Source organism: Globicephala melas, chromosome 3 (genome assembly GCF_963455315.2).
Source record: "Globicephala melas chromosome 3, mGloMel1.2, whole genome shotgun sequence".
Taxonomy (NCBI): Eukaryota; Metazoa; Chordata; class Mammalia; order Artiodactyla; family Delphinidae; genus Globicephala; species Globicephala melas.
This window is the reverse complement of record NC_083316.1, coordinates 41,597,389-41,612,511: the sequence shown is the minus strand read 5'-3', so window position 1 is coordinate 41,612,511 and position 15,123 is coordinate 41,597,389. Positions and strand designations below refer to the sequence as shown.

General features: G+C 41.6%; 1 protein-coding gene across 4 annotated transcripts in view; it reads right to left on the bottom strand.

The window, feature by feature from the left end:
* The window catches only part of SNX18 (sorting nexin 18), a 110,581-nt gene that overhangs the window by 71,612 nt on the left and 23,846 nt on the right, over window positions 1–15,123 (bottom strand). Inside the window, exon 2 of one of the 4 annotated variants that reach the window (XM_030843141.3) lies at window positions 8,047–14,258. The exons of the other annotated variants lie outside the window; for them this stretch is intronic. Coding sequence (XP_030699001.1) covers window positions 14,005–14,258 — 254 coding nt within the window. The 3' untranslated portion in view covers window positions 8,047–14,004. Of the gene's footprint in view, window positions 1–8,046; window positions 14,259–15,123 lie in introns of those variants that run through there. 4 annotated transcript variants of the gene reach the window in all.

The following is a 15,123-nucleotide window of genomic DNA, read 5'->3' as shown; positions in this document are numbered from 1 at the left end:
TGATCATAGAGCCATCTAACTATGGACATTTATAACTGATTGAATGTAAACTTCTTAGAGGCCACCCTCTTGGTAGTGGCTACTGAATAAGCAGCCTGGTCTCCTAATGAAGAGCACAAATTCGGGCACCACTACCCCTCCTTATGGGACAGGGACCCTGAAGGAAGATGCTTGATGGTTTATACTTTCACACAGAGATTTGTCACTCGGTGCCACGGCCTCCCTTTGGGAGAGGCAGCTCCAGATTCATGAGTAAGGAATCCATGATTCTCACTGAATTTCAGCATGTCATGTTTAATGGCTTGTTCTTTTTCTACATCACACAATCTCATGGTCCCCAGGGACAAAAAAAGCATCCAAGTACATGAACTTTAAGGGACCTAAGTGTAAACTCCAATAGGAAGTGATTTTACTTTTATTCCTAAATTCCATTACACACAAGTAAAGGAAGTAAGGTTAATAATTTAGTCAGAATTAGAGATAAGGACCAAGCAGGAAATGACTTTTTATGTGATGTCATCCAGGGCCCACATTAGGGGAGGAATGGGCAGGGCAAGCCCTTTGTCCCTTACAGATCTTTCCAGCCCTCTCTGAATGAAAGAATGGTACGGGCAGGGGCAACTTTAATGATAAGTTACCTCAACATAGGTTGTACTGCTCTGTGTGACCGTGATGTAGACATTACTCTAATATTGAAACAAAAAAAGAATGAAAAGAGGGAAGGAGGGAAGAAAGGAAGGGAATTAAAATCCTAATTGTTTAGTAAGATAAACCTCAGCTGGGGAAGCCAGTGAATGTTTCTAGGAATTTTATATTCCAGTTAAGTAATTGTGTCCTTGTGTCACTTTTAATATGGGCATGTCTACCTTAGAGAATATTTGGGATGGTGTTCAGAGTGCAAAACACTTTCATCTCACTCACGCATCTTTAATTATTGGGCATGAGGGCGCAGGAGAAAGATAAATCTGGCTCAAATCCCAGCTTGTGTGACTTTGGGCAAGTTACTTAGTCTTTTCACCTATGAAATAGATCAATTAATACCTACCACAGAGGGTTGTTGGGAGGATTAAACAAGGTGATGCATGGAAGTGCCCAACAGAGTTGGCACTCAATAAATGTTTGCAGTAAATTTCTCCTATGACTGCTTAGTAGATAACTATTTTTTAGATTTTTTAAAGTTGTGGTAAAATACACATAACATAAAATTTACTGTCTCGGTAATTTTTGAGCGTACAGTTTAGTAGTATTTAGTACCTTCCCCTTGTTCTACAGCTGTTCTCCAGAACTCTATTCATCTAGCAAAACTGAAACTCTATAACCATTAAACAAGTCCTATTTCCCGCTCTCCCCAGCCCAGCAACCACCATTCTACTTTCTGTCTCTATGAATCTGACTACTCTAGGTACCTCCTATAATTTGGAATTTGTCTTTTTGTGACCGGCTTATATTAGAAAATCAAGTTTTTAGATTATTTTTTGAGACAACAAATTTTTAAGAAACAAAAGTTTTGGCAACTGCATGTAATATTGATATATTGCCTGAATATCTAACTATTTAGGTAAAATTATAAAGTTTTCCAAAATAAAGGCGATCTATTATAATGTTAAATCATATAAATTGCAATGGATGAATTTTACACAAGTACAGTCAATTCTCAAATCTCCTACCATGTACTGGCACTTGTGTCTTATCCTTTTTACTGTTTTGGAAATTCTTGGAAGTCAGGTAGTACCTGGCATGCATTAAGAGTATATTAAATACTAATGGACTAATTAATAAATTAATAAACCAATGGCTTCAGATCCTATTTTATGAATTGCTAGCAAGAAAATGTCCATCATAGGGTATTTCCCTTCCCATTGATTCTGTGCCACATCTTTACTCACTGACTGATGGTACTTAGAGAATGCAAAATTATTTAAATATTAACCTAAGCAAAACAGTTTCAAAGATGTAGATGAAAAACACCTGCATTAGTCCTTTGAAATGCAAACTCAATCAACTTTTGGATCAAAAACACTTTTGTGTCCCATCAGCTTCTTTTCATTAAAAAAATTTTTTTTATTTGTTGGCTGTGTTGGGTCTTCGTTGCTGCATACAGGCTTTCTCTAGTTGCGGCGAGCAGGGGCTACTGTTCACGCAGTGCACAGGCTTCTCACTGCAGTGGCTTCTCTTGTTGCAGAGCACACGCTCTAGGTGTGCGGGCTTCAGTAGTTGTGGCATACAGGCTCAGTAGTTGTGGCTCACAGGCTCTAGAGCGCAGGCTCAGTAGTTGTGGCGCACAGGCTTAGTTGCTCAGTGGCATGTGGGATCTTCCCAGACCAGGGCTCGAACCTGTGTCCCCTGCATTGGCAGGTGGATTCTTAACCACTGCACCACCAGGGAACTCCCCATCAGCTTCTTAATGTCAAATGCACATGCCAGATTTGCTCAGTTTTCAAATTCTGGAGTACTAATTGATTTTTAACAGTAGGATTGGCAAATATTTAAAACAAAATATTCAGGCCTTGGGAATTCCCTGGCGGTCCAGTGGTTAGGACTCCAGGCTTTCACTACCAAGAGCCCAGGTTCAACCCCTGGTCAGGGAACTAAGATCCCACAAGCCACATGGCACACAGCCAAAAAAAAAAAAAAACCCAGTACTGGTTAGGGTGAGGGAAATAAGGGCATGCTAGGGGAAATCTAAACCTTTAAGAAGGCAATTAAAAATTTTTGTGCATTCTCCCCCCACCCTGCTCCCCCCAGCCCTGCAAGTTCTTTTCTAGTTAATTTATTCCACAAAGACAGTCATACAAATGTTCAAAGATATGTAGCTGTAGTAAGGTAAACAATGGTCACCCAAAGATGCCTACAATTTAATCCCCAGAACCTGAGTACCTGTGAATAGCTCATGTTCACGGCAGGAGGTGATAAAGGCTGCACATGGAATGAAGGTTGCTAATCAGCTGACCTTAATATGATGCTCCTGGATGATACCAGACGGGCCCAATGAAATCCCAGAGGTCATTTAAATGTGGACGAGCGGCAGCAGCACAGTCAGTGTAGGAGTGATTCGATGCTGGTGTGGGAAAGACTCAATCAACATTTGCTGGTTTTGAAGAATGGAAGGGAGTCGGGAGCCAAGGAAGGAAGCAAATTTTAGAAGCTGGAAAAGGCAAGAGAAAGGATTCTCCCCTAGAGTCTCCACAGAAAAATGCAGCCCAGCTGATACCTTAATTTTAGCTCAATGAAATCTGTTTTGGGTTTCTGATCCCCAGAACTGTAAGGTAATATATTTATGTTTCAAGCCACCAAGTTTGCGATAAATTTGTTACAGCAACAATAGGAAACTAATGCAATGACTAAAGAAGCTCACTGCAGCATCATTTGTGACTACCCCCCCCCAAATTGTAAACCACCTAAACACCCATTAATAAAAGCCTGACAAAATATTGCATCATTACCACGGATGTTGAAGACTTTAGGCTTTCCTCAAAGAGAGAGCTGCGGGAGATAACCTCTCTTTCTGCTTTCGTGAGGGCTTGCCAATCAATTTAAAGTAAAAGGGAGGGAAAATATAGCAAAGAGATTCCAGTCAATAAATTATAAATGCATAGCAAATAGAACACAACACTGAGATTATAGTACTTTGGGGTCACCCAGTCTTATTTCCTTCTCACCATCAACCTATAAATATGCCAAGCACTGTGCTAAACATTGGAAAATATAGAGAAAAGCAGCTCACTGACTAGAGAAGAAGCAGCAAGAGAAGTATACCAAGTGCAAGACATGGCAAAGCAGAGGAAAGCATGGGCACCTCGCACAGGGAGCTTCTCATGCGGGAAGTCAGGGTGGGAAGGCGGGACAGGACAGCTGCCAGGAGGAAATGCCTGAACCCGGTCTCAGGGGAGAAGCGGGATATTCAGCCAAAGAAGACTTGGAAGGCCGTCCGGGGGGAGGAAGCAGCTTACACAAGGCTAGTTGGTATGATGTCCAATGTGGGTGGGGTAGCATCTGAAAAAACCAGAAAACTTTAAAACCCTACACAAGGACTTTTACGTAATTAGCTTTTTTACATTCTCTGAACCTCAGTTTCCCCACCTTCATCATAGAATCATAACATCTTCTTTTCAGGAGAGAATGAAGGGATCAGCGTCTCAGGGCCAGAAAAGGAAGACCTGGCTCCTGGAAGTCCCTGCCCTGTCCTCTTCCCTCCAGGCCGAAGCCCCTCAGCCCCAGGTAGGCTGGGGCCACTTCTGGTTCTTTAAAGCCCTGATGCATTAAAGAAGGAAAACCATTTTGTGGTATATTTTAATCATTTATATTTAACAGATCGTTCCTTTTAACACATACAAAATACAATGAAATAAAATTATGTATTCATTCAAAGTTCAGGACAGAGCATGTGTTCTGGAACTGAAACAGAGATTTGAATTTATATAATGAAGGTTTTCTTCCTTCAATCCCTTCCCTGGTTATGACTCTGTAAGACCTCATGTAGAGGGAAACTTTGAGTGCCTTGGTGAATGAGAAGCTGCAACAGCCTGCCGGTGCCAGGCCCTGTTTATGTTGACGGGAAGAAAGAAAGTCAAGTTGTGCATCAAAATCATCTGGGGAGCTTTTAAAACAGGCTGAAGCCTGTGCCCCACTCTCTAGATTCTGATTCATTTGGTCTAGAGTGGGGTCCAGGCTTCTTAACACTTTTTAAAGTTCCTCAAGTGATGATAATGTAAAACCAGGGTCAAAAAATACCATAAATGAAAGTAGGAGAGACTGAGACAGGAATCCCTTCAAGTTTTATCAACTCATGTATAGATATTTATTAAAAGACAAACAATGGTAAAAAACGAAAACAAAAGACAAAGGAACAAATGGGAGCCAAAGGAAGCTTCAGTAAAAAGGCTCACCAAGGACAGACAGTGGTACTGCAGGGGCACCCTGGGCACCCGGTGGGCAGAGCACAGAGCACGGTGCAGGCCCAACCATGAAGAGCAATGCACGCAGTGTTTGCACATAGTTGTGGAGTGGGAAGGAATCCAAAAGAATTGTGAACAGTCTGTTAAAGTTTGTCAATTCAGTTTGCAAATATCACGTGACAGCATCCTGACCAGGCAGTTAGGAGGTCCCCAGGGTGGATGGAGAGGCAAGCGCTGGGTCCTCAACCCCTATGTTGGAGACACCAGCACTGGTCAGAGGTAGCCACCATGGTGACCAGGCAGACATCACGGTACCAAGAGAGAGACAAGATTCTCAGGCCGTGACCAGGATAGCCAACCTACTGCTGTAATACAGATGCATGCACCCAGAATCATGGAAGTCAATTTTCTGTGTCAGACCTCTAGTCAGGCTCTTATACCTGGGGACAGTGATGGAGGGGCCCCTAGGGACTTAAATAAGAGTGTTCTCTGAGAGCTGAGTTACAAAATCAATGCTTAATAGAAGAGCCATGCTAAGGAGGATGAACGGTTCTGAAATCAGAGCAAGGCAGATGGTGAAATTATAGAGTAAGCAGTTATCTAATTAGAAGGGGTGGTCATCCGCCATATGGGGGCATAGGAAACAAGGAAGACACTGTTCCTGGGCTTGCTAAGCTCTGTACTGGGGATGTGGCGCCCTGGTCAGGAGACTCAACCCAACTGTCCTCAGCCTCCGCTGCCTCCATTTTACTGTGGCCCCCAGTGTGTCTGGATTATCACAAAGCCTCCTAACTGGTCTCTCTGCTTCTGCCTTTGCTGGCCCCAGCGAGCAGCTAAGTTACCCTGTCAAAACATGAGGCGGATCATGCTCTTTTCCCCTCAAACCCTTCATTGGCTCCCATCTCACTCAGAGTAAAAGCCAAAGTCCTCCCAACAGGGCTTCCCTGGTGGCGCAGTGGTTGGGAGTCCGCCTGCTGATGCGGGGGACGCGGGTTCGTGCCCCGGTCCGGGAAGATCCCACATGCCGCGGAGCGGCTGGGCCCGTGAGCCATGGCCGCTGAGCCTGCGCGTCCAGAGCCTGTGCTCCGCAACGGGAGAGGCCACAACAGTGAGAGGCCCTGTTGATGCTCTGGAATGTTCTTCCCCTGCGTATCCACAGGGCTCACTCTCAAGTCCTTCAGGTCTTTGCTTCAGGTTGGGAGGTCTGTCCTGACCACCCATAATTTAAAATAACAAATTCTCCCACCTCTCACGACTCATTCCCAACCCCACTTTTTCTTTCTCCATGCCACTTATAATCATCTAAATATCCTATATTTCACTAATACATTTAATTATTATGTCTCCCCCACTAGAATGTAAATTCATGAGGGCAGGGATTTTGGATGGTTTTTGTTAACTGCTGTATTCCCAGTGCCTAGAACAGTGCCTGGAAAATAGGCATTCAGTAAATATTTGTTCAAACAAATGAATAAGCATCCAGGATATCTCTATTGTACCAATGGCTTCATCAAGTTTTCGAAGGTAAGTGACTCAAAGGTGTGTTGATGTTGGGGTAACTACCTTTTTCACAGCAACCTTTTGATGATGATTTGGTTTCCCACAGAGTAAAGGAGTGAGGATGTGCTGGTCAGAAGGCATTTGGTCTGGTTCCATTCAAAGTTTTCGTATTGAAGGAGTGGAAGAACCAGCATGGCAACTGGTGACTTGTTCATCTTATTTAGGGCTTCAGACTCCCAACAGCTTCCATGATGGTGAGTTCCTGGTCTTGACCTGTGAGACCCCCTTGGCCATCCACTCGGAGGCCAGCTTTCCTCTTGATTCCTGGAGCTCAGCTTGTGCCTTTCAAACTCTGCCAGCTGTGTTGAAGGAGAACACACAGCAGCAACCTGGCATATGTGGATCTGACAGTCAAAACGATGGCTGATCACAAAGGGCTGGGTAGGGAGTGACGTGCGACCGTGGGTCCTGCTGCCCAGGTGCTGATTCGAATTGGACGGGCTGCGTGGAAGCAGGCCCGCGGCTGAGCAGAGTCGGTCCTCCTGCGGCCGACACCTCTGTTCTCCTGGAACCAGAACACAGGTCTGTCTTTGTGGAAAACAGCCCTCACAAGAAGGCCCACTGCTTGTGCTGGTGGTGTGAACGCAGAGTTTTGGCCTTTCCTTTCTTTCATAAGATGCAATTTAGTGTGATTCACAAACCTGGCGAGTCCCAGAGGTCCTGTTCTCCAAGCACAGTCCTCCTGCACTTAACTTCCCAGGCCTCGATCACGGCCGGGTCCCGACGCAGTGAGGACAGGGGACAGGGCTGGTCCTCAGAAGGAATATCACCGCCACCTCCTCCTCGGCTCAAGCACTTGTGCCTCTGTTCTCAAATAGGAGTAACCCAAGCTGTGGGGTTAGTTGACCTGGGTTCAAATCCCAACTCTGCCTCTTTCTGGCTGTTGCGACCGTCACGGAATGTCTGGAAGCCTCAGTTTCCTTGTTTGTAAAATGGTTTTGTAATTGAGTTCTGTAGATAAAATAATGTACGTAACGGCCAGTTATAGTACCATACCTAGAGCAGAATACACACTTGAAATCTAAGTGGTAGGAAAAAGAAATCCATCTCAGCCCAGGATCCATGCGTGCTTAGTTGCTAAATGTCATCACAGAAGTGACAGGGGTGCAGAGAAGGGACCAGACACAGGGATCAGAGCATTGTGGAAAGTTTCACAGGGCAGGGAGGAAGACAAAAAGAGTAACCTGTACCACAGAAAACAAGATTATGGTTTGGTCATACATTTCTCGACAGTCAACTTTACCCATTCTGGTAACAGTACACTTCCTAATAATGCTGTTGGATTTCAACAAGGAATAACACAATGAAGATTGATTTGCTCACTACTGTGAGTCCACTGTTTACATGAGATCGTTCGTTCTACGTTTGGATAACCTGCTTCCGGGTCTCAGAGGCGCTGGCACAGAGCTATGGCTCTATCCTCCTTTGTATATCTTTTTTTTTTTTTTTTTTTTTTTGGCTAGTCCGTCAATTTTAAAATTTATCCTTATTTTTAAAACAAAAAATACATTCAATCATTCAAATTCAAACATATACAAAGGCATGTAAATAAAAATCTCCCTCCCACCCCTAACCCCTTGCTGCCCAGTTCCCAGAACCCAAAGCAAACAATGTTACCTTGTTACTAATTGTTTGTCTCTACTTTTAGAAATAATCCAGGCATATATAAGCAAACATAATTGTTTTCTCTTTTATTCAAAGGGTAGCATATAAAATATGATTCTGCCCTTTTCTTTTTGTCATGTAATTTTTCTTGGGAAAATTCTATATTGGTATCTGAAGATCTTTGGGTTTTTTTTAGGTGATTGACACCTACAGTTTTTAATCCTTCAGATAACTGTGCAATTTATCATGGGATCACCTGTCAGCATGGGTACCTAAAAAGTCAAATTTTCTTCCCATGGATTCTAGAATAGGAGCTATTACAAAGCACCACATGTTAAGAAAACTGCCTATTTCCCCAGGATTACAGGTTTCGCTTTCCTCATGGGTATTTTTGTTCAAATACAGGACAGCAGACGTCAATAAAATCATTATTAATTTGGTAAGCAAAAACAGAATTCCAAGCTGTCTTCAGATATTCTGGTAGAAAACAACTTCCTGAACATACTGGTATTTAAACTCTTTAAGAGCAGGTTGGGAGCCTTATGGAAAAGGGCTGATCTCTGGAGAGCTGAGCCCCTGCCCACCCCAGCAGGAGAAACTTGGTTGGTCTGAGCAGCAGTGAATTAGGCTTCGAGTCAGAATATGCAAGGATGCTGTGCCAGGGTTCTGGAACCAGGATGGGGGTTTGGACCTGAGGCCGGGCTGGATGGGGAGAGCTGGCCAAGACAGGTGCCAAGGTGAGAGCGCCGTGGCTGACAGTGGGACCTCCCGCCTGACGGGGACTGGAGCGTGGATTCCTTACAGCTGATGTGAAGTTCTTATTATTTAAACCCTTCATCTCATCCCTTCTCACGTAATCACAGGGGATCTTTATTGTTCTTACTCTTGCCATGCATTGGGCTCAGGGCGTTTCATATGTCATTCAATTCTTGCAGTATTTCTGAGAAGCAGATACTCTATCCCACTATGGATAGAAAACTGGCTCAGAGAGATTAAGTGACTAGCTCAAGATCACACAACGCTTGGGAACATTGCTATCATTTATTAAGTACCTACTTCTGGAATTTTTATCACTTCCTATGGTTATTCAGAGAGGGAGTACTGCCAAATAGTTAAGGACTGTACATACTAGTTAATCTAATACTCTCTAATAAAACCTAAGTAGGCCTATCATACAAATGAGGAAACTGAGGCTCAGAGATGGGTTGGTGAGTTGCCTGAGGTCATTCAGAGAGTAGACAAGCTAGAATATGACCCCTGGCTCCAATGTGTTGCCTTTCTCACTGATATGCTGGGTCAGCTTCCCCACTATGCTCACAGAGAAGTCCAGCAACTCAGCAGTTAGTTAAGTCCTGAAAGCCATTTCCTCGAGTGACTGAAAATTTAAACCACTAGAAAAATAAGATCTGATGCGTCTGACCATTACAAACTTAGAAATCATTTCCAGATAGGCTGATGGGACCCACAGCAAAGGAATACCATACACACACCTTGTGTGTTTCTAAGCCTCTTAGAAGTTGAACTGCCTTTAATAAAAGAGGCCACTTTTGGAAGCTCCATCTCTGCCACTGGAATGATGGGATTGGGACATCCTAGGGTCAGGACCAAGTAGGAGGAACTGATGATCCCTAGAAAGGCTTTAGCTATGATCCAATCCTAGATTAACTGCCCACCAACTCAGAGGCCTGGGATAGACGTGAATCCTCAGCTGGGTTTTTCCATGTTCCTGCCCCCAGACCCCTAGCATAGCACCCTTCTGTACTCTGCCTAGAAATCTACTCCACCCGCCTCAGACTCACCAGAGCCTATCGTGTGGAGCATTGTTAGAATTCTAACAATGCTCCACGCGGTAGGTAGAAGCAACCTGTGACCAAGGGGAACTTGTCACGGCTGATTCTGACCCTGACCAAGTGGAATTAAACCTTTGACTTGACATTAGCTCCTGTCCTGTTTCCTTTCTTCCCTCAAACACCCTCTAAGAGAACCTCTCCTTCTCATGCCCCACCCCCTAATCCCAGGCCACAGCTGATTTGTCCAGCTTGGGTCAGGTGTCCGCCACTGGCCCAAGGAAACTTATGAACTGCAAGATGGCTTGGCCGTTTTAGATGTATTAGAAGGTGCTGAGAAAGCCTAGCTACAGGAAAAGAATAAAATAGACCCATAAAGAAAAGAAATTGACAAATTAAAAAGCCCCACATAGAGGGCAAGCTTAGTTCTTGTTCTTAGTACTTAGTCCCAAAAGATGGGACTTTTGGCCCCGTGTGGGGTTCGCCAGGTTCCGGTACCCACCCGTGACCCTTTACATTCTGGATCAGGCTGGTTTGAGCTGGCAGCCAACAGCATCAGTTTCCAACGGAGACAGCGTGTGAAGTGCTTTCCTTAAGTACCTACTATGCGTCAGGTGCTGGGCTCACGACAACTATTATTTCAAAACATCTCACTCACAATTTATTGCTATAAGCTCAATAGTTACTGAAGTTACTAACATAAGCAGATACTCAGTGGGACCACCCAAATGGCTTATAGATTTAAATTAATCAAATTTACTACAGAATTTCATGAACAATTTATATGGCAACTGCAGATGGAAGCTTAAGACAGTGAACTCACTCTTCTATCTTTCTGTTTAAGTCTTTCACATTAAATAAATGCCTCCTTGACTACTGGAGAAAAAATAATTATAATATTCCATTGAAGCTGAGAAATAAAGCAACCTTTGTTTATTTTTAAAAGATAAACATGGCTGATCTGCACTAATCGTAACATTTTGAAGGAAAAAAACAATATTCAAGATTTTTAGCCTGTAAATAAATAGTATCCTGTTTTACTTGTTCTGTTAGCCAAAGATAAGGTTGGAAATGAGAAAACTGGATAATGCTTATGGTTTTAAAAGTATCAGACATGGTATTCGATTCTGAGGAAATAAAGGCATAAATGGAAAAAATGGCTTAGTAAATGAATAGAAAAAATGAACTTAGGAAAGAATGACATTTAAAAGTTTATACAATAAACTTTACATGCTTGACTTGAGAGACTAAAACATTTTTTCAAGTCCTTAATGATGAGAACAGCAGCAAAATTCAAGACAATTAAAAATCGGCATTTAAGAATCTGCTGTATTGTCATGAATAAATCTAAGACAACTGTATCAGTGAAGCCTAAGAAAATCCCAATTATGACTCTATTCAAGCCAAGGAGCACTGACTTTCCGTTTCATTTTCAAATGTGTTCCCTTATTCCAGCTTTACACTGTACCTTCAGATACAAAAGCCTAGAAGAGAAACAGGGTTCCAATGCACGGCTGTAGAACCAGTCTCGCTGCATTAGACTTGCAGCATATAAACGACTCTGTCTCTAATTAAAATAGCAAAGCCAAGCTCAAGTGCATGCCCTCCTGTTCTAAATACATCATATATCTGAAGTTTAAATTATAGAAATAAAGACAAATAATGGCATGAAGGGCATGATAGTTTATTTTAAAAAACTGTACCACACTGATCATAATGACCAGCATACACATTATGATGGCTTTTCTCTTGGGTATTAACATTGCAGTATTTTTGTATACTGAAATGTTTCAATAGGACCAAGAACGTTAGAGATATAAAGATCTTAGATGAAAATGAACACTAATAATTCCGGTGTCCTACCCCACAGAATTAATTTAAACCCCTTATGAATCAGTGGCATTATAATGTTATATAGTTATGAAGGATGAAAGTTCTCTTCTAAATAGGCAGCATGAACTTATACTTCCTTTTTCTTTAATCTTTAGTTTTTATAATTTAAGCTATGTCCACCCTGGCCAAAGCACAATCATACAAGACACCTCAGATAATTTCAATGCTACCATTGCAAAGTTTAGTGATTTTTACTTAAACAAACAAACAAAATCAAACCACTGCCAAAAAAGGAGGCAAGTAAAACTGATTTTCCAATCATTTGAAAAGCATAGTGCTTATTTGTCCAATACAGACTCAAACTTAAATTAAATGCTATCATTATAATCTCCAAACTTCTGCAATAAAATTAACATTTATATATATATATATATACACACACATATATATATATATATACACACACACATATATATATACACACACATATATATATATGGGTTTTGTTTATAGAACTGTATTTTGCAATCAACAAGAGAAAGTTATTTTTTAAAGAACAATATATTTGGTTACAGTTCCACATGTTGGTAGTAGAGACGAAGCCACATGATGTTAAATCTGGCTCTAAGTTACCTAAGGTATAAAATTTTGATCAAAATTATGATACTCTGATCTTAAAAATTCAACCCATGTGAGATTACTTTTTAGAGTAAATGTGCTGTTGAGTAATCATTTCAATAACCTTCTCTTTGTATGACTATCTGCAAATTGACCCTTTTCTTTAATCAATGTGACTCACCAGCATTTCAAACTGACCTCTTTACTTCTATGTTACCATTTTTATACCCAGGGATTTCTGAGGCAGCATAAGTTTGACTTCATTAAAAACAGTAAATACTTTAACCTTTCAGTGACAGTTTTTAAATCTGTAAACTCAAGAATCACATTATTGAGCTCAGCAACTAGAAAAACATTGAGATTTTGGCATTTCTAACCAGAATCTCTTTGTGCTTTTTAAATTAAGCTGCTTTTGAATCGTTTTGGTATTTATCAGCCATCGTATTTCCCTTATAATAATAAAAGAATATACTTAAGGTAATTTTTAAGGTTAAATGTTCTGGGGGCTTATCAATACTTAAAAACAGAAACAAAAACAAATACTTTTTTCCGTCAGCATTTGGAATAGTAGAAATTATTTCTGGTCCCTCCTTAGATCAACCAACACTACTTTTCATCACGTATAACACTGAATTTTACAGACATCCCTGAAAAGTTTTTGATAAGTAAACGAGTGAATCACAGTGGAGTCTCCATCAGTTAACAGTGTAGATCCAGTAACAAAACAAAACAAAACAAAAATTACACTGAATGTTAAAAGAAAATCTTCAAGCTAAAAAAAAGAAAAGAAAAGAAAAGAAAACCCTCCTTAGAATTAAAACCGAGTGTGTGTTGTCACTGATTCTGTGCTCGTGTCTCCAATTGATTAGACTCCTTCTCTGGGTTATAAGACATGTTCGATGAAATCTCCACACCAAGTTTCCAGGACACTTGAGTGAAGAGGCTATGCTACTGTAGCATCTAAGGGAACAGAGTGGCACCGTTTTCTTCCCTAACAGACACCACATCCAAAGATGAGCATGCGTGTCCCTCCACTGTGCTCACCAGCATGTATCAGGAGACAAAACTTGCTGGGCAAACTGATGACAGCTGATCCTCCCACCCCACCCCCAGCATCAACAGGAGGTTCCCAGCAGTTTGTCATTATGTGCACTGGCCTTTCACTCTTTCAGTCAGAAAAGTTGTGGTTACTTTAAAAAGGGGGTGGGGGGGTGGAGAAATGAAAAAACCAAGAGTCTAAAGGCACAAAGTCGCATAGCTGCTCTAGTTGGAGTTTGTAAACAGAGAATAAGTTGAATTTAGGTAATCCCAATCTGTGAGAGTAAAAAGGCATCCGCAGCAGGCTTTTATCCAGCCAGCTTCTTTGAGACCCTTCATGGGTTTTGAGGTCTACAAAGTATGCACTAAAATACCCATACTTCAAAAAGCAATAAGGCAAATAGTATAATCATTATTCCAAAAGTTACAATGGTAGTGTAGGCATACATAGTATAATTTAGTTACAATGTGTGGTACTGTTTCTATTATATAACCATATTAACTGCTTCTTTCCTACATAATTATATATTCAGCCGAGTTTCAGTTGAACACAAAACCATCCTTGTACCACTGCTGACAGTTGGCAATAGCTCTTTGATAGCAGTTTTTATTCTGCTGTAGAAATTATCCTTGAACTGAAAAAAAGTCCATAATCCAACCTCCAGTCATTAAACACTATCATATTTGTGAAGAGCCTCTTCCAACTTCTGCGTCACTTTTTGGAAAAATATTATTTGTTGTTGTAAGAAATGCTGCATCTGTGATTTAAAGTCTCTTACTCGAATTTGATGGAAGTGGTGAATTTCTGCCAAAGTGGCAAAAGAAATAGTGTTACAGCGATCCTGAATGCCATCAGCCTTTTGGATCTCCATCTTCCCTTCTTCCACGTGTCGCCTACTCTCCTTTACTTTGGTAAGAGCTCCTGTAGTTAAGACAAAAATTAATTAAAAAATATGTATGTATCCCAGTGGTTCAGCTACATAGTAAACAGAATGCTGGGCATTATAAATACTTGCCTGAACTATTTTAAAGTCCTTTGGCGTTTAAAGGGTTGGCCATGATCACTTATTAAAAAAGAAGAAATCTGGTAAAGTTCCTGAAAACACCTCCATTGCTGCAACTTCAGTTATCAAAACCAGCTTTTGCCATTGACCAAGTAGCTATAGCATGTTTCATCTCTTGCAGGCAGAGAAACTATAAATGACAGATATCAAACTCCAAGGAATTGTCCCTAAAAAGACAAACTAAGCAACTTTGCAGTTTTAACATTCTTAAGAGAAAAGGTGTGACACCATTATATATGCATATATTAAGAGAGACATTTATAAAGGGGAGAATACTGCATGCATGCCTGGTTTTGACTCCACATTCTATCAGGAGACCCGTACCTGCAGCATAATGGCCCTGTGAAGTAAAAATTTGCCTCCTTTTCTTTCTTTTCTTTTTTTTTTTTTGGCCACGTGGCATGTGGGATCTTAGTTCTCCAACCAGGGATCAAACCTGTGCTCTGAGCTTCATTAGAAGCTCAGAGTCCTAACCACTGGACCGCCAGCGAAGTCCCTCGCCTCCTTTTCTTTAGGAGCTGTAAAGATCAGTGAGTTTTGAGTCTGCCCTAGTGATGATCTGGGAATGAAGCCAGAAGGTGTCATAGCCTCCAGTCAAGAAATGTCTCACCAGAGGGTGTGTGCAAGGAGGAGGGAAAAGCACGGTCTCTGTGGCAGGTGCCACATGAGGGCAGACCCTCCCCTAGAAGCATAGTCATATGAAAACACAAAAGGCTGAGGATG